This window comes from Rhynchophorus ferrugineus, unplaced genomic scaffold (genome assembly GCF_030347505.1).
Source record: "Rhynchophorus ferrugineus isolate W39M unplaced genomic scaffold, kcgeb_rfMv2 rfM10, whole genome shotgun sequence".
NCBI classification, from domain to species: domain Eukaryota; kingdom Metazoa; phylum Arthropoda; class Insecta; order Coleoptera; family Curculionidae; genus Rhynchophorus; species Rhynchophorus ferrugineus.
In genome coordinates, this window is record NW_027472589.1 from 24339854 (window position 1) to 24364373 (window position 24520).

The following is a 24520-nucleotide window of genomic DNA, read 5'->3' on the forward strand; positions in this document are numbered from 1 at the left end:
TCACACAAACACGTTGAATTACACTCGTTATAGGTTCTAGAAAAATATCGCGTTGTATCACTTTATTTGAAATATAGTACGGAACATCAGCAATGGCACGCAATACCTTACTTTGGAACCGTTGAATGATGGATATATTAGATTTGCTAGCGGTACCCCATAGTTGGATTCCATATGACCGAACGCATACAGCAATACCTTGTTATCTAATGATAAATTGGATTTGCGCCCGATAAGCCAATACATTTGATACAATTTAAGTCCAAGTTGTTTCTGTTTATAGAGTAAGAGTAGTAATAATATTATTTTCCAATTTGGTGATTTCATACACCGTCTTATTATTTCCATAGGCAGAGGCAGAGGTTTTTTTGTCATGGGATTTAACATTTTTAATTTTAAAATAAATTTGAGATTTACGATTCCTAAAAACGAAATTGTTGTTTTTACTATTTTCCTCGTCGTTATTCTATATTTTATTACTATATAAAAACCTTCAAAACCAAAATTACCCATACTGACCCAGCCTTTCTTGCGTTTTAGCGAGACTAACGTGCAACAATTATGTAGTATTCGGTAAAATAAAAAATTGAGCTCTGTTTGGTGTTTCTTCCATTTTATTCATTCATTATCGATAAATCCTATGGGGGTTTTTGTATTTAAGTCAGTTTGGCTCGAAAACTGTTATAAGGCTTTGAGGTCCTATTATATGTTGACATCAAAAAATCAAAGTTACACAACTTGAAGATCAACCTGATAGGATTATGCTGTAAGGCCTTAAAATAGTTTTCTAGCCAGTTGAAACAGTCGATAGTCAAAAAACTAGCGACTAAAAATAATAAACCTATTTACAGTCAAATGCGCGGTTCGAGTGTTTTTTCCAATTTGTGATGTTAGACGAAGATGTACGAATACTTTCCTGTATAAATTGTGCGAGTGTAAAGGACGGAGACAGTTGCTTGAGGCAGCTGATTTTATATGTGGTTATATTTTCCAACGGTTGTATAAACGAGACGGAGATGTAGAAATTCCTTCACTTACTAACTTTAAAAAAGAAAGAGAAAATATAATTACTGAATACTATTAATATGCAATTTATAATTTAATTTTAAACGAAGTAGATTTACTTTCATATATGAAGGCTCTGCGGATCTGTAAAAAGGAATGGAATTTTTCTAAGGAATGGAATAATACTCCACAAATGTTTTATTGCATTTTAATGTGTTAATTGCTATTTTTAAATAATATACTATAATAAATATAGACTATACAATAGCACTTAAATAAAACCTAAAAACTAAAGATGTATAATAACCAGAGAATAGAAAAAAACCAATCCATGACATAATTAAAAAAGATCTGACTGAAATGATTTAGATGCTTTATTCATTATTGAGCAGAAATATTTTTTAACAAAGATCGAAAGAGCAATCGAAATATTACCATAAAAACAGTCGAAGTATTTTACTATTTATCATTACCAATTTCAATCTTTTTACTCTATTACATTAACAATCTTGAAAAATATCGTTACAAAATGCTATAATATTGATATACAATATATTGTTATTTACAAAGAAAAATCAAAAACAAAGAAACTACCAAAAAAATCATAAAACTACTATATATTACGTGTAAATCTATGTAAACATATATTGGGTACATTTTTGTCAAAGTGTAGGACGACAGAACCAGATCATTAAAAACTAGTCGAATGAAACAAGTAGGACCAAAAATAGTAACTAAAAGTATGACTGAAACAGTCGATAGTAAATAGTAACAAAATCAGTCGGACTGAAATTTGCGACTGAAACAGTCGATAATAAAAAGTAGTCAAATAGTAAACAGTCGGAAGTCAATTTCAGTCGATAGTTGCTAAAACTAGAATATATTAATAATGAATGAAGGAATGGAGGGGGAGGGGAATTCAAACTGATATCACCTCAGATGTAAACAGAGCTTTAAAAAATTGTCAAAATGGATTCGCAGTCTTTATGTGCCGCGAACGGAGACTGTCGAAGCCGCGCAAAATCTATCAACGACACCGTCATCGACGGATCCATCCGTCCGGACCCGATTTTGATAAATCGCGATTGTTAGGGACGCGGAAATAAGGACGCGGCGGTCGGATTTTTCCGAACGATTATAATAACGGCGCGTAATTTATCTTTTCGCAACGAAATTTAATAATTAATAACCGGCATAAACAACCGTGTCGGCGGTAACCGCGGTAAGAATCGATAGGGGCGAGGACGTATGCGCGTGGCGAACGAAATAATTTACACGGCTCCGACAACACATCGCACCTAAGTCAATCACATGCCAGCGGCATGTAGTTCGTTAATTAAAGGACCAAATATATGATTGTATGGTTGGTTCGTGATTTACGACGTGGCGTTTACGTCCGCTGGATGTTACGCTTTTGCTGTGCGAGCTCTATTTTTTTTAATTCTACGTACGTGGAGGAAAAACCGTCTTTTATGCCAAGCCTAGTGCTATTTTATTAATCTCTTTGAACGTCAACAATCTGCCCGAGGGCAATAGAGTATTATTGTTTAATTTCCGTTATATAATATAACCATCCTAACATGTAGAAGATCACTTCAGTAAGTGATGTGCTATACAAACTTATAATTTAAATATTATCCGAGATACTATTCTAACTTATTTTAAAGTATATCCTAACTTATTCTATTGTCTATTCTAACTTATAGTAGAAATTATTAAATTTCACTCTATGTGTCTATTAATCAGTTCGTATGGTAGTTTGCGTTTGACCCTACGCACTTCACTGTTATCACATTTAACTATTTGGCGAGTGCATGGGGATGCACTAATAGTCTTTCAGAGTACTTCGCAGTAGCATTTCGAATCACACTTGTTATGGGTTCTATGTGGATATCGCGTTGAATCAGTTTGTTGGACACGTAATATGGGGAGTCGACGATGACTCGCAATACTTTATTCTGGGACTTCTGTTAGATTTGCTAGTAGTACCCCACAGTCAATACCATAGGTCCGAATTGGCGTAAGTATTGACTTATATAGCAGAAACTTGTTATCTAGTGATAATTTAGATTTACGCCCTATCAGCCAATAAATTTGGTTTAGTTTAAGCCCAAACTGTTTGCGTTTTATCACTATATGTTTTTTCCAAGCCAGACGTCGATCAAAATGCATTCCCAAGTATTTAACGTTGTCTGTTTGCGTAAGTTCATGATTATTCAATTTTACTAAGGGACATATTTTTCTGCAAAGGGTGACTATCATATCGGTAGATTTTGTCTCATTTGCTTTGATACGCCACGTTTTTAACCACAATTCGGCTTTCATAACATGAGGTTGGAGGTTTTTTGTGGCTGATATTGGATCATCGTGTGATGATAAAACCAGTGTATCGTCAGTATATGTTATCTTGAGAGCAGTAGGTCATCTGTATACATAAGATATAACAATGGGCCGAGAACACTGCCCTGTGGAACACCCGAATATATGGGCTGTAGGGATAACCTCCATTTGACTCAAATTTCTGTCTGACGAGTATTTCTTCAAGTTCGGAAACAAAAAGGAGTCGCATGGAATCAAATCTGAAGAATACGGGGTGGATGGGGCAGCAGTTCGTAGCACCAATTGACCGTAAAACATGCGGAAACGTGAACCGATACGTTGTCTCGGTGGAATAATACTTTCTACTTCGCCAAATGAGAGCGTTTTTCAGCCATTCAGCGTCAGACCTTAGACCACCACGCATTCACCTACATCAAAGTCAAAGGTTGGCAACGCTGATGGATTGGTGCCATGCGGTTCCCGGTTATAAAAAACCACCACGATGTCGTCTCGCTCTCTTTTCTTTTCTCTACCCCCTTGTGATAGTACCACTTCCACAGCGCTACCGTACTTCCTTGACCTAACCTAATATCCTGTCAGCTTTTTATTCAGCCAGTGTTTTTAGTTCCCGTGCGAATTCCTTCCACAAAAATAGTAGTGAGTGTTCGGAGAAACAATCGCATCGACAGCCACATATTCCGACCGACCGACCCTACGAACATTGCGACATCATTATTATCGTTATCAGATATAATGTGCCCTTCCTTATGTTAATATGTATATTTATCATTAACTGATCATAAAAGAATTAAATGATAACCATACTCCTGCAAATTTTTCCATTTTAAAAACCGTGCTATCGAAAAATGAATATGTGACAAAAACCCGTACCTGGACATTGATGATAAACAAATCTTTCGGATAGCGATTTTGGCACAATTTCCGGCCGAATCGTGACCGGAACTGTGCGGCCTAGGATTACGGGACCGCGAATATTATTTAAAATATTGTCGGCGTGCCGGGAGGACGCGCAAACAGTGGAGATGTCCATCGATGTCGAGAGGTTGCCGGTTGATGGTCGATGACGTTTTGTTATAATACGTAACGATATGTGGGCCACTAATCCTCATAACTAAAATTATTGTAGTAACTGGTAATAATTAGACATTTATTTCAAACATAATATATTGTAGTATGTTGATATATTGATAGTATTGATTTAAATTTTATTTTATAGGTGAGATGTAGCTAGAATTTGTTGAACTATATTGGCTATAACGATTTTGGTCTTTTTCATGCTAATGTTTATTTATATAGTTCTTGGAGATCTTATATTGTTCAAATATGTAAATTAATTTAAATATGGTAAAAAATAGGAAGGCATATAGAAATTATTTTTTTTATTTCATTTTATTCAATATTTTTTAAAATAAAATGTGTTATTTCAAAAAATGTTCAATGTTTATTTCCCTCTTATATATAGTTCCAACATTAAATCAATTTTTTATCAAATTTCTGTATATTTATTTATAAAAATTAATGGTGTGTAAGATGATTGGTTTTTATAAAAATAGAATGACTGTACCTATATTAATTATATTTTTATTGTTTCGTTTTATTCAGTACTTTTTTAAATAAAATGAATTATTTCCAAAATTTTACCATTTTTATTTACCTCCTGAAACTATTTACCTGCTTAATATATTCAACATTAAATCTAATAATCACGATAAAAAATAACTAAATAAAACTGTATATACGCATACGCCAAATGGATTATTTTGTTTTAAAATTAAGTGGAGCTCAATATGCGCATGCGCCAAATCCGGAGATGACTGGAACCAATTATGATATCGAAGCTGATTACAGTAACATATTGAATTTTACCTAATGATCATTAAGTAAGTTATCTTGTGGTACACGTTATTATCTTATGTTTTCAAGCCGCCTATCCCCTCTTCCGCCACTCCACTTTACACAAACATAGCAGTTCGCAATGGCCAAGGCAGAAAAATTCCTTTGTCTCGACCAATTGATCGCGCTCGCTGCAGCAACGACCGTAAACCCCGTCGGTTTACGACCCACGATGTAATTTTACTTGTAAACGGAACTAGACGATTTGTTTAAAAAGTTGCACGGAGCGTCTCCATAAAAATCTCTTCCGTCGCCGGCGAACGAGAACATCGTTTGCTCGCCGTTCGGGTCGTTCCGCGCTCGACCGAATCGATCACTGTAAATATTTAATTAACAAAAGCGCATCTGGTCTCGAGAAGACGTCGATCTAATGGCGTACGAATCGAGTGTTGGCCCGAATGGTCTCGACGCAAACGGTTTAACCTTCGATAGATCGAGAGGGCTGTGTAAAGTTTGTTGTTTGTTAATTTAAACAAGTCGTAAAGAAGTATCAGGAGTATTCTGGTAGATAATTTTTATAAAATCAATTTTGTTTATACCAAAGATATAGGCAAAACTCCAAACTTGCCGAAAAAGCGATATTATACGCTTTAAACACCTTCACAGAAGCACATCACGTAATACCGGACAAACGATTCGGTTTCCGTGCCAAATATTCATGCCTCCATCAAGCTGCTTGCGTCGCAGCAACAAGCCACAAGGCATTCATAAAAGGTCGAAAAACTGGAGCCATCTTTTTAGATGCTTCCAAAGCTTTCGATCAAGTAGGGCACCACTGACTAATATTCAAAGCGAAATAGCTTGGGGAACCGAATGACCTAATATCCCTGATAGATTCATACTTGGACGGTAGGCCCTTTCAAGTGAGGATCGGTGACGCAGTCCCCTCTCATAAACAGATCTACTATTTTGGCACTAGCCCCAGCCCAATTCAACCTTTATATGGCTGATTTCCTACTCCACAAACTTTCTCACACAGCATTTTATGATTTTCTCACATCCACTTATCATCCCGATGCTATTCATAACAGATTCCAAGTCCAGCTGAACCAAGTGATAGCGTGGTACAAATTCTGGTGGCTACAGATAAACCCGAGCAAAACTCAGGCTCTTCTGTTCCACCGCAAGAAGGAGTTCCGCGACTATCGCCTCCAAATTGATAAAGCCCCTATCCCCTGGCTCCAGAAAGCAGATCGCAGATTCCAATGGTCAGCCCAAATACAGCATGCTATTTGCAAAGGAAATTCAGCCTACTATTGCCACTCCTCCGCAGAAAAAGTAAGCTCCCAATCCCCCAGAATCCCAGAAAGCGACTTTGTATAAAATGCTAGTCCGTCCAGTCTGCCTCAACGGAGCACAAGTCTGGTATAGGTACTCTGAAAGATAACTTGAACTACTACAAGTGATCCAATCCAAAAAAAGTCCGCACGTTACTCAATGCCCAATGGTTTATGAGAAATGTCAACACTCATCTCGTATCAGGTATCCCGTTTCTGAAGAATTTCACGAACATACTCAGTGTAAGGTCTCCGAATAGACGCCTTAGAACATGACAACATCTTAATAAAATCCCTACCCGTCCACAAACCTCAGTAGTATACCAGCTACGACAATCCCAGTCGTAACACAGGGTCTCTGTCGCCCGTGAATCGTTCATACCCCGAATCCGAAGCGAAATCACCAGAAGACCATTTGGTTCTAGCTGGTCACTCATGGAACAAGAAAAAATAGGCAAAACCCAGGAAATATTTTGCTTGGTCCCACCAATGCAGGGACTGAGACCAATTTTTTAACTGGTTCGTTTGAATTGCCTACAAAGGAATTTGATTGGTTCATTTCTATAACGCGACTGTTCGTTCCTATGGTTTGTTTCAGTTTGTTTATAACTATATTGTTTGATTATAATTTGTGTCAATCAAGTGTTGCGTATCCAGTATGTGCGGAATTAAGAGAAAACGAGATGTCGTTATCCTTGTAAAAAAATAACCCACGTTAGCTATATTGTTATATATCATATGTGTATATATATATATATATATATATATATATATATATATATATATATATATATATATATATATATATATATATATATACATTCTGAGTTTAAATTGCGGGTAATATTTTCATAATTTCTTCTGTTCTATTCCTGTATATAGGTGGCAAGAAGTGTGTCATTTATTGTTTTATTTATTATACTTTCTGATAATATTCTTGAGATATTTTTAAATATTAGTAAATATATATAAAAATATTTGTCAATGTTGCAACATGATTGATGTTTTAAAAAGTTATTTAATTTAATATTTCAAAATAACATGCCTTAATAATTAAATTTTGCACAGTTATTAAGTAAAAAATTACGAATTAGAAAATTCAGTTATTAATTAAAGAACCTTAATGATAAATGTAAAAATTTTTATTCAGCACTATTAATATACTAATACTATTTTCTTCTTTTGCAGATACGCAATTCTCCAGGCCACTGGTTAATGTCTTTCTTAAGGTAAGTGCAAATACTAATTGCCATACCAAAGTAAACAAAACAATTCAGAGAAATAGTAAAATAATTTCGTGAAAATATATTTTCCCAACGATGTTGATAAATCTTGATAATTTGCTTTCTTAATAAAATATAATGGGTCGTGGAAAAGGTATTATCGTTTTCAATAAATTAATATGATTTGTAATATTGTTTTTAAGTATATATTAAGTTTGTGAATAGAATTTAATCATACATTATATTTTACATATACATATACATTTTAAACAGACGAGAATTTTTTAAATATATATTTTAAAGTCTCCTTTTACCAACTATGGGTTTATCTGGACTGGACCTACATCCCAGAAGACATCCGGTCTGACCCAGCCTGGTTACTGGCATGACTGGGATCATTTTCATTGTCATTTCATTTTACACTCTTGCCTAAAGGCAATCGCAAATATTAAATAATCACAAACATAAATTTACGACCATGCCCTAGCAGGTTTCGAAGCCGCGACTATCGCAACAGTAGATAGACTGTCTTGTCGCCTTTACCACTGCGCTAACTAAGCCGTCCAAACGACCATTTTTATAAAGCTATTGACCTATTGGTATTTAACGTTAAGTCTTCTAGCATTATTAAAGATATAGTTCCGTTCTCGTATATAATAAGAAAAGATATTTTTATAAACTGACAGATTGTCTATTATTGTGAAACTCAAGAGGATCCAGTTGGAGCTGTTGTTTCGAGTACTTGGGATCAGTAATACAGGAGAATAAGCGCCTACCGCCAAGGTTTTTTTCTTCTGTGTTCTGCGCTCTGGAAATCAGTCTCAGAACAATAAGCCATTATCTTCTTTACCTTCTAAACTACTGTTCCAGCTCGTTTCTATGTTGCCGAAGACTCCTCTGATAATTTATACTATATTGACTTATTTCCTACTTCACTATTCGCGCATTAATATCTAGACATATATGCCTGTTTCTTATTCTGTGAAGAATATTGAGCATATTTCTCTATAACATTTCCAATATTTCAATGTTGCTGTTGCTTGCTGTGCCCCATAACTTAATGCCGTATAATCAGATTGGCTGATTATTGATTGGCATACAATTGTTTTGTTGTCTTTGCTTAAATGGAGATGGCTACAGGCGAAAGAGTAGGATAAATCAACTAAGCTAGGTGTGGAGGTATGAAAAAAGAGGAAATACTATAACCAAGACTAAAATCGGCTCCTTTCGAATGCTCAACTTGCCAATCATTCTGTATGGCGCCGAGATTTGGACGCTATTAAAACCTGACATCTATAAATTTGGGGTCCTTCAAGTTCAATGTCTAAGACAAGCTCTACATCTTTCTCTCCTACATTGTATTGGAAATGAAGTTCGCTTAGTTGAGATACGCATACTGAATGCGTGAATTTAAATGGTTTGAACATGTCTGTCGGACGAAGGGTGAATGAATTCTTCACGATTTAAATGGCGAAATTAACAACAAACTTCGAAAAAGACATGGTCCAATATGACAAGAAGCGTTCTGAACAGGAAATTAATAGTTTCCGAGGCCAGAACACTTGCAGCATATCAGGGAGGAATATTAAAAGTTCTGCGGCACAAAGAGTGGAGCAGTTGTTTGAGAAATGGACAACTCTCCTGAAGAAGGAGATATTAATCGATGATGGTGGTAACTATTAAAAAGAAGCCATTAAACGGGCGAATCACCCTATATTTAACAAAACCTGGTAGCGTTTTCGTCTTCATAAGGTATTCACCGTAGGTAAACCGAAACAAAGAGCCAGTCTTGTCCTGCACGCGCAGATAACATATACGTTTCCCTCGGCCGTATAAAATATGACCGCTGTAACACCCAATCTTCATAATAGCAAAATAATCTGTCATGTACACGGGGAGCCGGGCGCTTTTCCAAATCTAAACAGAAATACGAAAAACCGGGACCGAAACAAAAAAACGAAAAGAGCAAAACAATGTACCCGACTGAAATGCTCTTCTCGTATACAGAGTCCGCAACGTGTTCGGGATAACGCGAATGTTTTGTATGTTGGCTTTTAATTGTGACACTGATCGTGTTTTATTATATAGTCCGTTGTGTCCCGACGAGTCCCGACTTTCCCCTACCCTTTCGGCCACAACTTGTTCCACGGTAATGATCATGTCGCCCGGACAAATTGAAGAATTTGTTTAACAGCCGTTATCATAAGTGGATCTTAACTGACATCGTCATTTGTTTTATGTCTTATTATTTGTGTGTTCGTAACAGATGAATTGAAAAGTCCCCGGCCTACCATTGTGAAACACATTTTTATGGCAAATTGTTTTTTTATTGAACCTACTTCCCTTCAACGGTGATACACTGATCATAGCGACCCTCCAACTTTTCTATACCATTTTTTAGTATGATTTGTCCTTTACTTCAAAATAGGCCCCAGTTTCGGAAATCACCTCTTCATTCGACGACAATTTCTTCCCAGCGAGCATTTTTTTGATATTTGAGAACAAGAAATAGTCGCTGGGGGCCAGATCTGGAGGATACCGTGGATGAGGAGGAAGCAATTCGAAGCCAAACTCATGGATTTTTGACACGGTGTATTGTATTGGTGAAGCAGCACTTTCTTTTTCGTCCTTCAAACGGTCCAATAACGCTATCTAATAGTCGCTATTGATGGTCCTTTCTTTGTCAAGGTAGTCAGTGAAAATTATTCCATGCGCATCCCAATACACAGACGCCATAACCTTGCCGGCCGACTATTGCATTTTCCCACGATTTGGAGCAGGTTCATCGTGTGCAGTCCAGTCGGATGACTGTCGATTGGACTTCGAAGTGAAATGATGGAGCCATGTTTCATCCATTGTCACATATCGCGCAAAAACTCTAGTTTATTTGGCTTGATCATCTTCAAACACTGTTCCGAATCTTATGAAATTTAAGCCTGTTCTGATTTGAGGAAAATACAAGTGTGCCACAGGGAGTTGAGACTTTCCTAGGGGAGTAGCCAAGGTAATAGGGAAATATCCAAGAAAATATGAATGTCATAAAAATATTCCAAAACAAGGTACTGCGAGGTATTATAGACGCTCCAATCGGCGTAAGAAACTGGAGGTGCAAATTATCGATAACCCTATCCTGGACTATACCCAAAGACATGCACAGAGGCTCTGTCAGCGCATCAATGTTAAGGTTCTCCAGCTCCTAGATAATGATTTTTTAGTCAGAAGATTAAGCAGAGTAAAACTATTTGATCTAGTTCAGTGAATTTATAGTAAATCACGGTGCACATTAAAAACAATGACTTAGATATTAAGCCCAAAGTATTTATCGTAGAACTAAGTGCCCTGTAAATATATGGCAACAATAAATGAATGACTTATTAGTGTTAATTTTCGAGATTCCTATAATAAATAATCTTTTAAAATATCCCTAAATAAATCAGTTAACTCAACACTAGGTTTTTAATAATCCAACTGAGTAGAGTAGTACATTTCTACCGATATTTTATAGTATATTCAAAGTTTTTTTAGTAATGCGTCGTGGATATTTGTGACGTCAAAACATTACAATGTTGCTGCACCAACCTTGAGTTTTAATTCAGTTTCGCTCTGACATACAAGAAAATTCTAATCTAAATAAAATAATTGAACAAAAATGTTACGAAATATAATTTATTTTAACATTATAGTATATCTAATACATATATTATCGAAAGGCTTAAAACTACAATTAAGAAGATAGGTAGATTGTAGGTTAGATTTATTTTGTTTACGTTGAACTCTTTTCCACACCATTCATGAGGTAGAGTTTCTAGCTGCGTTTTTTTTTGTAGTGTTATCCCGCTGGAAGCCTAATCCATCTAATTAATAATGGTATATCTGAGAAACGTATTTTACTTTCATTCGAGGGCATATTTACTTTTTACGATTAGTTCTTGTTTCCTTCGTTGGTGTGTTTACTTGGCAAGTCATCCTGGTATCACTGTATTTTTATTTCTTCTGCTACTACCTGTGTACCCCATACTTGATCAAATTAATCACTGAATTAGGTCTAATGCATTGACATTATCTACAAAACAGTTAGCATTCATTCTCTCCTCATAAGTTCCAACCTAATGCTTATATTTAATTTTGAACAATTACAATTATATCTGTGGACACAAATCTTTCACACCCTTTCTAGAGTTATAATCAATTAATTATGTGCATACCTTTAGTTGTTTCCACTTTCATCACTCTGTGTCGGGAATTTCCAGCACTATCACATATCCTGAAAGTTTTTTTCAGTCACTATACGACTCACTCTCCAATGCAATCACTAAACTGTTAATTTCTAATCTGTCTAAAACATGTTCACGATTTCACCATTTATCAAATACTTCCTTTGTTTGTCTTATCGAGTTCATCCAAACCGAAGGTGTTATGGTGGACAGTGCTTCCTTCCATATATCCAAACAGTTTTTGATGGAATATCCTTCTCAACCAGCAACATATATGCAATTAACCATTAATAAATATTATGACCAACAAAACCCAATTGAATGTTACACTTAGTAACTTTTACCTTTTTCCATCAATTTTTACTGTCTTTACACTTTTTTTCTTACTGTCTTGCCATGAGTGCCACAATGAAATATTCTTGAAATAAACTTGAAATATTCAAGTTTCTTATATTATTTTAGGCCTTTAATTGAGTTCTTTTTAAGGTAGTGTCTGGAAGTTCCACTAAGAAACCTCTCCGAGGGTTATTACACTATTTAAACCCTATGCCCTGTAAGAGTGTATGAAAGGATGTCTTACATCCCTCAAAAAGCTGCATGTCCCTAATTCTTTTATGTATACTTTCCAGAGAGACAATTTTCTCTAAAATAATTTTATTAAATTATGTTTATATCGATGAAATAGTTTGGGTACTTACTGTTCTTATACATTTCGTATATTTGGCCTCGAAGTTCAGTTTTATTCACAGTACCCACAGTAATATTTAGCGCGGCAGCAACCCGCTAAAATATATTTTCAATAAAATTGTTGGGACTTGTATTATTTAATATCATCAATAATTACCTCTCTAATGGAATTTACTGGTAAAAGGGGGCCTCCGTTACCTCGTTCGTTTCCGATATAGCCTACTAAAGCCGCAGTCAATTTGTTACACTGAATATCTGTTGTTTTCGGCATTTTCAAACAAAGTAATATGATATATCACGGACCGACTTAAAATTTATCAAAATAAAGGGCTAAAATAATGTTTTCCGGTTTATAACCTGTAATAATTATAACTAATATTTTGAATAATTTAGCGTACATCTGACAACCCAACAGCGACCAGCTGACAGACGTATGCAAAATTCTTGAAAGCAATTGTGATAAGAGGTTTTAACTCTTACCTATACATTATTGTGGCTGTATAATTAACTGTAGTATTTTTATTTAATTATATTTGGTAACATTTTTGTTAAATTATTTTATATAAATTAGATTTTTTTTGTATGTCAAAGCCAACTGAATTAAAATTCAGAGTTGATTCGGCGACATTGTAATGTTTCGACGTCACAAATATCCACGACGCATTACTAAAAAACTTTCAGTAGACTATAGTGAGACTGTTGGAGTATTTTAGCATACCGCGTAGTAATATAAACAAATTTGAACCTTACGTATATGAAAACTTAAGAGTGGCTGAGAGCTCGAGCCCGTAACGGAGGCGTTCCGAAGGTAGACGATGGAGGCGCACGTGCAACGACCAATTCCGAATCATTCTTATGCATGGGGCTAATTTAATTTTTCCCCGAGACGTTGTTAAGTGAAATTGGCCACCCGGGGTGAGGGGAGGGGGCCGAGGGGCGGCGCTCCGCACTACTTTTTCTTAATTTTCTTAATTCGGCCGGGGGGAGCGACTCCTTACTGCCGTAGTCTCGTGGAACGTGATCCTTTCCTTTAATTAAGAGTTTTGCAGGCAAAAAATCCCGATAATTAAATTGCATCCGCCTAGAAACTGTTATTTTTCAAACAACGACTTGCGTTTCGTTCGTGTTAAATAAATGCTGATAAAATTAATCGTTGATTTATTCCTCGACTGACAATGATCTTGATTGAGAAGGTTTTTGAGCTTAAAATTATATTCAGAAGTTCAATCTTAGTTGCCAGCTGCACCGTAAGTAGTCTGGACTTCTTTTAGAATCGGACTATTATTCGGGTTTGTGTAGTAAGAAACCTAAAGAATGTGTCAAGGGCATATATTCATTTCTGGGCAAGATGGTATGAAATGAACAGAGCCCGGCAAAATACGTTTTGCTTTAAATAAATTACAAAGTATTATGTCGCATGTATTTAGAATACGATATACAAAATACATCCAGGTGTTAGTGTCCCGATAACTGCTACTTTAATCCGGCTCGAAGGACCAAATGTTAAAAAAAAATTGCAGGTCAATCAACTAACAGGTCAATTGAAAATTTCCCGGCCTACCATAGTAAAACATATTTTATTAAACTCTTATATTTTTTTTATTCAACATAATTCCCTTTAAAGGTGATACACTGATTATAGCGACCATACAACTTTTCGATTACATTTTTGTAGTACGATTTGTCCTTTGCTTCAAAATAGGCATCCTCTTAGCCTCTTCATTCGACGAGTTCCCAGTGACTATTCTTTTGAGATCCGAGAACAGGAAATAGTTGCTAGGGGACAGATCTGGAGAATACGGTGGATAAGAAAGCAACTCGAAGCCAAACTAATGAATCTTTGCCATCGTTTTCACTGACTTGTGAAGCGGTGCATTGTCTTGATGAAGCAGCACTTTCTTTTTCTTCAAATGCGGGTGGTTTTCGGCGATCTCGTCCTTCAAATGGTTCAATAACGCTATGTAATAGTCTCTGTTGATGGTTCTTCATTTTTCAAGGTAGTCAATGAAAATTATTCCATGCGCATCCCAAAATACAGATGCCATAACCTTGCCAACCGACTGTTGCGATTTCTCACGCTTTGGAGTGGGTTTATCGTATTCAATCCACTCGAATGACTGTCGATTGGACTTCAGTGAAAAGATGGAGCCATGCTTCATCCATTGTCACATATCGACGAAAAAACTCGGGTTTATTACACTTGATCAACTTCAAACACTGCTCCGAATCATCAACACGTCGTTGTTGTCAAAAGTGGATTTGCGCGGCACACACTTTGCACAGAGCTACCTCATACCCAAATATTCGGGAATAATATGATATACACATTCTGTTGATATCTTTAGAGTGCGTGCTATTTCATTCAGTTTCAATTTACGACCATTCAAAATCATTTTGTTGATTTTTTAATGTTTTCAGCAACAACCTCTTGTGGGCATCCACTGTGTTCACCGTCTTCGGTGCTCATTTCACCACGTCTAAACTTAGCATACTAATCCTTGGCGTTTGATTTTCCTGGGGCAGTGTCCGAAACTCGTCATCAAGCCAAGTTTTTGCCTCAACTGTATTTTTCCCTTCAAAGAGCAATATTTTATCAACAGGCAAAATTTATTTTTATCCATTTTTTTCACAATATTAAAAGTTGCTTCACTCAAAATAATTAATAAATAAATAAATAAATAATAATTCATAAACTAATGAACCGACAGCTGTCAAATTTATACACGCATTTTTTGAGGGTTAAGGCTAACTAAAAAACATATGGATTCAGTCCTAGTAGCGCCATCTATCTGTCAAGTTGGGGACTTTTCATATGCATAAAACGCTGATATTTCTGTTTCAAGCTTATCGTGATATGAACCATGTAGATATTCAACAGTACTTTGAGGAACTCTGTGGACTAGATGAATGTCCTAGTTGAAAGACATTAACCGATACTGGCTTTAAATTATCGGTTTTCCAAGTATGGATATATCGGGTTTATAAGCTCATTTTGAATACTAAACTTTAATGTCTTGAAAATTTTGACTTTAATGCCACACTTCAATGTCAATAATGTCAGTAATGTTAATGTCAAATGCTCTAGTGAGCCCAAGAAGACTACCTCTAGGAAGCTTTGTTCATGAAAAATTCTTTTTAGTTCCCTTGATCGCAAGAGAAAATAATACTATTTAGGCGTCATTAGATATTCTGTGCTGAGAAAATAAAGCACACCATCATACATTGTATGATCCATATACCATCATATGTGCGATTTTGGCCAAAAATTCGACTAACTTGAGATTCAAATCTAATATATAAAAATATTGGTTTATTAAAAGATAAATAACAGTCAAAGAGTAGAACTAGTAGATAACTTATAGTAGAGACTAAACTTAAGTTGTACAATGAAAGTAAATATAAATAAATGTCCAAATAGATGCTATACATACAGAAATGATCTAGATCAAATAATAATAAAAGAAATAATGCCCCAAAAAGTATTTAATGTAATGATTTAACATATGTAGTGAATATCATATAACTTTAATTTGTTCATAAAGCCAAATTTTACTATTTAAGTAGTTTGATAAAACAACTTAATAGGTCAATTGAAAAGTCCCCGGCCTGGCACATAGATGGCGCTACTAGAATTAAATCCATATGTTTTTCAGTTAGCCCTAATCCTCAAAAGATGCATGTACAAATTTGACAGCTGTCGGATTATTAGTTTGTGAATTATAGCATTTTGAGTGAAACAACTTTTGTTAATGTGAAAAAAATAAATGTAAAGGAATTTCGCGTGTTGATAAAATACTGCTTTTGAAAGGAAAAAATGCAGTTGAAGCAAAAACTTGGCTTGACCAGGAAAATCAACCATCAAGGATTGGTATGCTAAATTTGGACGTGGTGAAATGAGCACCGAAGACGGTGAACCCAGTGGACATCCAAAAGAGGTTGTTACTGACGAAAACATAAAAAAAATCCACAAAATGATTTTGATTGACCGTAAATTGAAATTGAATGAAACATATCGTTCACGAATCTTTAGGTATGAGAAAGCTCTGTGCACAGTGGGTGCCGCGCGAGTTCACTTTTGACCAAAAAGAATGACGAGTTGATGATTCAGAGCAGTGTTTGAAGATGACCAAGCATAATAAACCCGAGTTTTTGCGTTGATATGTGACAATGGATGAATCAAGACTCCGTCATTTCACTCCGAAGTCCAATCGACGGTCATCTGAAAAGACTGCACACGATGAACCCGCTCCAAAGCGTGGGAAAACGCAACAGTTGGCTGGCAAGTTTATGGCGTCTGTATTTTGGAATGCACATGAAATAATTGTCACTGACTACCTTGGAAAAGGAAGGACTATCAACAGCGGCTATTATATAGCGTTATTGGGCCGTTTCAAGGACAAAACCACCGAAAAACGGTCGCATTTGAAGAAAAAGAAAGTGCTGCTTTACCAAGAGTGTCACAAGTCAGTGGAAACGATTACAAATATCCATTAATTAGGCTTCGAATCGCTTCCTCGTCCAGCGTATTCTCCAGAACTGACCCTCCAGCGACTATTTCCTGTTCTCAGATCTCAAAAGAATGTTCACTGGGAAGGAATTTTCGTCGAATGAAGAGGTGACCGCCGAAACTGAAGCCTATTTTGAAGCAAAAGACAAATCGTACTACAAAGAGGGTGTCGAAAAGTTGGAGGGTTGTTATAATCAGTGTATAACCCTTGAAGGGAATTATGTTGAATAAAAAAAACTAATTTTTCCAAAAAAATGTGTTTTACTATGGTAGGCCGGGGACTTTTCAATTGACCTGTTACGAACATGCAAATAATAATAAACATAAAACTAATGAGGATTTCAGTTAAGATCCACTTATTATAACGGCTGCTAAACAAATTCTTCATGCCGTAGACCTTTCAATTGACCTATTATCTATCTTAAAATTATTTCCAAACTAGCAGAGCAATAAACTCAGATTATTACTACATCTATTTGAAGCAATTGAATATATTTTTTTAAATCTAATTTCCAGAAGAAAAAATAACTTCAAAATCAAATTAATTCACTAGCTCTAACATAGTAGTAGTAAATTGAAAATTTATTTCATCATATAACACGGTATATATTTAGATTTCATTAATCTATAATATTATCTGTTGTAATTAGCATCTAATTAAATGTCCAGTTATGTTATACCTAATCCATTATAAGTTGAACACGTTACTAGTATATTGAATGCAATTAAATTTGCTAAAAAGCAGAGTACTATTATTCTGAATTAATTGCTCTCGAAATTATTATTTTTTAATCAGGATCAAGCAAAAAGTAATTAGATATTCTATTCATATTAAATGAGTATTGATAAAACACAAAATGTTTCAAAAGTGTTCGAAACACAGTGTCTGTGTGAATATTCTATTGATTAAATTATACAAGCAAATTAATCATAGTCGAATTTGTTCGTACGCAAATTTATTATAAATAGTTGGGACAGTCATGTAATATTTAAGTTACGTTAATTGTAGAATTCTATCGGTTCTATTATTAGAGGATCTAATTTATTAGACATTTTAACTCAAGTTCCTAATATTTATGACATGAGGGAATAATTATGACTTCATACATAACGTAACGTGGCATTATATTGAATGTTTGATGCACTTAGACAGCCAAAAAGATACTAAATAAAGAGAAGATATGTGTTCAACAAAGATGATTCCCATCGGCTCGTTGTTTCGGATATCGAGGGTTCAAGTACCGAGGCTAGACGAAACGAGTCGGATGTTAGACCTGGTACAGGACTCCTTGTGGCGCCCCTAACCTTAAATATCAAGAACACCCGAAATCGTGGAATGTTCGGGAATTCCTTAAGAATCCGAAACGCAAATGTTTTATCAGCGTGAGAAGTTCCTAGCTGGAAGACTGTTTCCACTGTACAGAAAAGGGTTTCTTGGACCAGCCTTTTCCACCATCACCAAGAACCTGAGGGAGGATCTTCAGCGGTAAAACACTGTGCATCAACAGCGAGATGACAGAATTTTGTATCAACAACGAGAGAAGAGAATTTGCATCGACAACGAGAATTATTATATTAAACGAACTGAAGAAAGTATTTAATTAATTGAAGTATTGTATTGAAAGCTTTGAAGAAAACATTGAGAGAAGAATTCCTAAAGCGCAACCAGTAGAATTCCTGTCTATATTAATTATTAAGCCAAACTAGAATTTCGTTATTAATAAGTACATGCGATCGATTCATAATCCTTTTTCCATGACGTGTTAATACATCTTTAAATGTATACATACATACATATATATATATATATATATATATATATATATATATATATATATATACATATATATATATATATATATATATATATATATACATATATATATATATATATATATATATATATATATATACATATATATATATATATATATATATATATATATATATATATATATATATATATATATATATATATATATATATATATATATATATATATATTATTAATTAAACAACTCGTCTGGGTATTAATTTACTCAAAGAAGAAAGAAAATAAATTATATTTAATTTAAAACCTTGCTTTCTCTCCCGCATCTCAACAGAATTGTTATTAATATTCAATAAGAATTTCATTTATTCATAGCGCATGAATTTTATATTAATAATTATTGATATATAAACTATATGTTTTTATTTGTATTATAATTATTTAATAATAAACCTTCAATACAAATATACTAAACATTTCATTATTCATTGTGGAAATTACTGTATATAAATGATATAAATTGATAATTAAACTAAATATTATTTTATATTTATGTCAGGCTCAGGATTTATTATAAAATTTATTACACTGCCCGAATTCTGCTCGGTGAACTACATTTAAATATGCTAATTTTAATTAAACCACATTTCGATAATTGATGGATTAACCGTAATTAATTAATATTCGTAAATTAATAAATTTACTTACGGTCGTGGTGTTCAGATTACCAGTAGAAGACTGTTATCGATGCCGACAAATCTGAAAAATAGTTAATTATTATTACAAATATTAACACAAAAAGCAATAGATTTTTTTAAAATTTTATTTATGGGGTATATATAAAAATTGTAGTTTGTGGTGTTTTTTTTTGTTTGAATTAAAGCATTCAATAGTTCCAAGAAATAACGCATATAAAATACAAGTGTTGGTCAAAAATAATAACAAGAAAGAAAAGCCCGATGCCGAGGATAGGGCGTCGAAGAATCGAAGAGTAAATCGACCAAACTTTATAAACTCGTACGATATACATCTCGAACAATAGAGATAGTTCATTATACACCTTTAAAATCATGACCCGCCACAGAGCTCTATTAGTAAGTCACATTCCATGAGCTTCATCTTGCGACAGCCCTGCTAATGGCCTGATGCTAAATTGTGCTATACACTGTTCGCAGATAGACTCATGCTATTATTGTTATTCGACTCATACTTAACCATTATCTCTGCGATCACAGTCAACTAATGAGCATTGATAGTATACCATTGTGAGTTTTGTTCACACTCGCCAACATCTCCATACCATCTTCTTGACTAGAGAAAACGCTTTAAATGGAGGAAATAGGATAGTATAGCACACATTGCTACATACATTTGGAGATTACTTATTGATATACAGTGCCTAGTACCAATTTTGGTTTTGCGTTCGCTGTTGTAATAGCAGTACCGAGTTTCATGTATTTCCTTTTGATAACCATTACTTATATGTATAATAACAGGTCAATTGAAAAGTCCCCGACCTGACACATAGATGGCGCTACTAGAATTAAATCCATCTTTTTTTAGTTATTCCTAACCCTTAAAAGATGCGTGTATAAATTTAACAGCTGTCGGATCATTAGTTTGTGAATTATAGCATTTTGAGTGAAACACCTTTTGTTTAATGTGAAAAAAAATGGATAAAAAACAATTTCGCGTATTGATAAAATATTGCTTTTTGAAGGGGAAAAATACAGTTGACGCAAAAACTTGGTTTGATGCCGAGTTTCCGGACACTGCCCCAGGAAAATCAACCATCAAGGTTTGGTATGCTAAGTTTAGACGTGGTGAAATGAGCACCGAAGATGTCGAACGCAGTGGACGCCCAAAAGAGGTTGTTACCGACGAATACATTAAAAAATTCCACAAAATGATATTGCACATACTCTAAAAATATTAACTGAACTTGAACATCATATCACTCAGGAATATTTGGGCATGAGACAGCTCTGTGCAATGTGGGTAATCCATGAATCGGGCTCCAAATTGCTTCCTCATCCACCGTATTCTCCAGATTTGGCCCCCAGCGACTCTTTTCTGTTCTCAGGTCTCAAAAGAATGCTCAAATGTAAAGATTGTCGCCGGAACCGAGGCCTATTTTTAAGCAAAGAACAAATCAAGCTACAAACTATGTACTACAAAAATGGTATCGAAAAGTTGGAGGGTCGCTATAATCAGTCTATCAACCTTGAAGGGAATTATGTTGAATGAAAAAACTAATTTTGGCAAAAAAATATGTTTTACTATGGTAGGCCGGGGAGTTTTCAATTGACCTGTTATATCCCAAGTCCCCAGGACAATATGTCAACTATGGAATATTAGATGCGAAAGTGGTTTAACCAGACAATGTTATCTATTATATTTTACATTTTTTCCTACATATTATATATTATATAGCCCGTTCAAGAAATCAGAGAACTCACGTCTTATGAATTGATAACGTCACCACATCGCAATGATGCCGCATCAACTCTGAGTTTTAGTTTATTTCGGCTTTAACATTCAATCAACTTCTAATCTAAATAAAATAATTAAACAAAAAAAAAAAATATATATATATATATATATATATATATATATATATATATATATATTATAGTAGATGTAATACATATATTATCAAAGGACTTAAAACTTCAATTAATTATACAGTTATTATAGTTTGTAGGTTAGGGTTGTGTTTGAACTCTTTTTCATACCACCTATGAGTTAGGGTTGTAGGTGCTTTTTTTTATATAGTTGTTTCCCCTGGAGGCTTAATCCACCTAATTAACAATTGTATATCCGAGTAATATATTTTACTTCCATTAAAAGTAAATAGTAAATTTATATTTACCTTCTACACTTAGCTATTATTTCCTTCTTTACAGTGTTTTCTTGAAAAGTCATTTTGATATCACTGAATGTCTCCTTAGCTTTCTCTGGTACTACCTGTATACATCTTTCTTGGTAAGCCTATATTTAGTCACTGCATTCTCCCTGATGCATTTACCATATTTGCAAAACAGTTAATATTCTTTCTCTCCTCACACATTTTAAATAAATGCTCATTTATATTCTGAACAATTACACACATATCTGTGTACATGAATCGTTCACACTCTACAACAAGGTTTCCTACAGTTAAACTATAATAAATATACTCAACTTTAATTGTTTCCAGTCTCAGTGCCCATCTTGGAAATTGTCAGCATTGAATTATAATCACGTATTCAGAAAGTTTAGTAAATAAGCTGTTAATTTCCAATTCATCTAACATTTCTTCAGGATCTGATAAAGTTCATCCAAACCAAAGGTGTTATTAACCATTCCCGTTTCCAACATGAAGAACAATACATCTGCTCACTGTTTAATGCATTTCATATATTTAATCTCTGATAGAGACATCTAGCTGATCTAAGATAAGCTGATCTTGATTCATCACCCGCTGAGGTCGATTTCTTTTTTAAGAAAGGTTAGATTAGATTATATTTTTCATTTTTAAAGATATTTCAGTGACCGTCTCCATAATAATATTCAGTGCGACTTCAACACGCTAATAAATATACTTAGAAAAAAAAAACCGCAACAACTCAATAATTAACCATAAAAATGCGAGGACACATTATGCCACAACATTGGATTTGGCGCATGCGCATATTGACTCCCTTTAATTTTAAAACAGGTAATAATCCTAGTTAGGCGCGTGCGTATATACAGCTTTATATACTTATTTTTTATCGTGATTATTAGATTTAATGTCGAATATATTAAGCAGGTATATAGGTTCGGGAAGTAAATAAAAATAGTAAAATTTTTGAAATAGCATATTTTATTTCAAAAACTATTCAATAAAACGACATAATAAAAATATAATTAATTTCTATTCCAGCTATTCTATTTTTTATAAAAACACTAGCGACCCGGCCCGGCTTCGCACGGGTGCAATGCTGATACTAAATTAAATACACTACAGAAAAAATATGAACGTTGTATATAAAAACATAGCGGCCCGCTCCGACTTTGCACGGGCATAAAATATATATGCCTATGTCACTCAATGAAAACATGATTAAAATCGATCCAGTATTTTTGGTTCATTCATTACTGCCCGTGGCCTGCACGCATTAAATTTGGAGTAAGACAATTCCTCTTCCCCTATACTTACTATGAAGATTTCCTGCTATCTCTGGAATATCTAAATTCATACAATTTTTATTACATTACACATTTTTAAACGCAAATTTTAAATTTGTAATATCTCCGAAAATATTTGTTTAATTTCCATGCTGTAAGGAACCATATTGATCTATATTAATTGCACACTGTATTTAAGGTACTTAATTCGATAAGAATTAATGCCGTATTGCTTAAAATAGCTTCGTAAATAAGCCATTTTCTCACGTAAAACGTAAACAATAAAAATGGTTAATGTGGGTTATCCCTAAAAGATAAAAATATACCATCGCGGACTTTTTTGTAGACCTTTTTAAGGTGTACAATACTGTAGTACATTAATTTGATCTAACTCGTAGGGTTAGGCAGCGTTTTTGCTAATTGCTAAATAAGCCTAAAAAAATAGGTTAATTTACGACATCACGTTAGAAACCTCTAAAATTAGCAATGTTGCCTTAGTATATTATGCATGTATTATACATATAAACCTTCCTCTTGAATCACTCTATCTATTGAAAAAAACCGCATCAAAATCCGTTGCGTAGTTTTAAAGATTTAAGCGCACATAGGGATATAGGGACAGAAAAGGCGACTTTGTTTTATACTATGTAGTGATATTACATATTATCATTATTTTTTTATAAATAAATATACAGAAATTTGGTAAATAATTGATTTAATATTGAAACTACATATAAGAAGGGAAACAAATATTTCAGATTTTTTTGAAATGACACATTTTATTTAAAAAAATAATGAATAATTTTTTAAACACTATATTTAAATAAATATAGATATTTGAACAATTGACAAGAACTCCAAGAACCATGTAAATAAATATTACCATAAAAAAGTTCAAAATCGTCAGCCAATATAGTTAAAACCAGACGAAAAAGCCACCACTATTTGCGAAAGCAGTAAAATTTTCCTAAATATCTCCAAATATTATCGCTACTATTCTTGATCCACAAACATCATTAATGAATTGACTACCTCGAGCTTTCGATTCACATATTGTACATTTGCTAGCCTAAAACGACATGATTATATTTACAAAACAATAATTTATTTACCTATATTCTTATATATATTCTTATATATTTACCTATATTCTGTCGTTGATAGTTTTATATTTTGTTTATTTGATCCAGGTCTACTTTTGTTAGCAAATTTAATTATTTCAAAGTTTCACTGTACACTGTTCTTATATCTTAGTTGTCGTGTCAATGTTGCCTAATTTCTTCTTTTCTGATTATCTGAATTTCACATTTTTCGACCTTTACTCTTTACAAATTCTAGCTACATCTTGGTTATAAAATAAAATTTACATCATTACTAAAATATATTATTTTTAAAATAAATGTCTAATTATTACCAGTTACTACAGTTTCTTCTACTATTCTTGATGGACA

The 24520-nt window shown here is 34.1% G+C and overlaps 1 protein-coding gene across 3 annotated transcripts in view; it reads left to right on the top strand.

Annotated features, from left to right (window-relative positions):
• Positions 1–24520, top strand: part of LOC143203530 (uncharacterized) — a 667483-nt gene that overhangs the window by 373632 nt on the left and 269331 nt on the right. For all 3 annotated transcript variants that reach the window (XM_076415722.1, XM_076415723.1, XM_076415721.1), the window contains one exon: positions 7704–7744. In XM_076415722.1, coding sequence (XP_076271837.1) covers positions 7731–7744 — 14 coding nt within the window. In that variant the 5' untranslated portion in view covers positions 7704–7730. The remainder of the gene's footprint in view (positions 1–7703; positions 7745–24520) is intronic.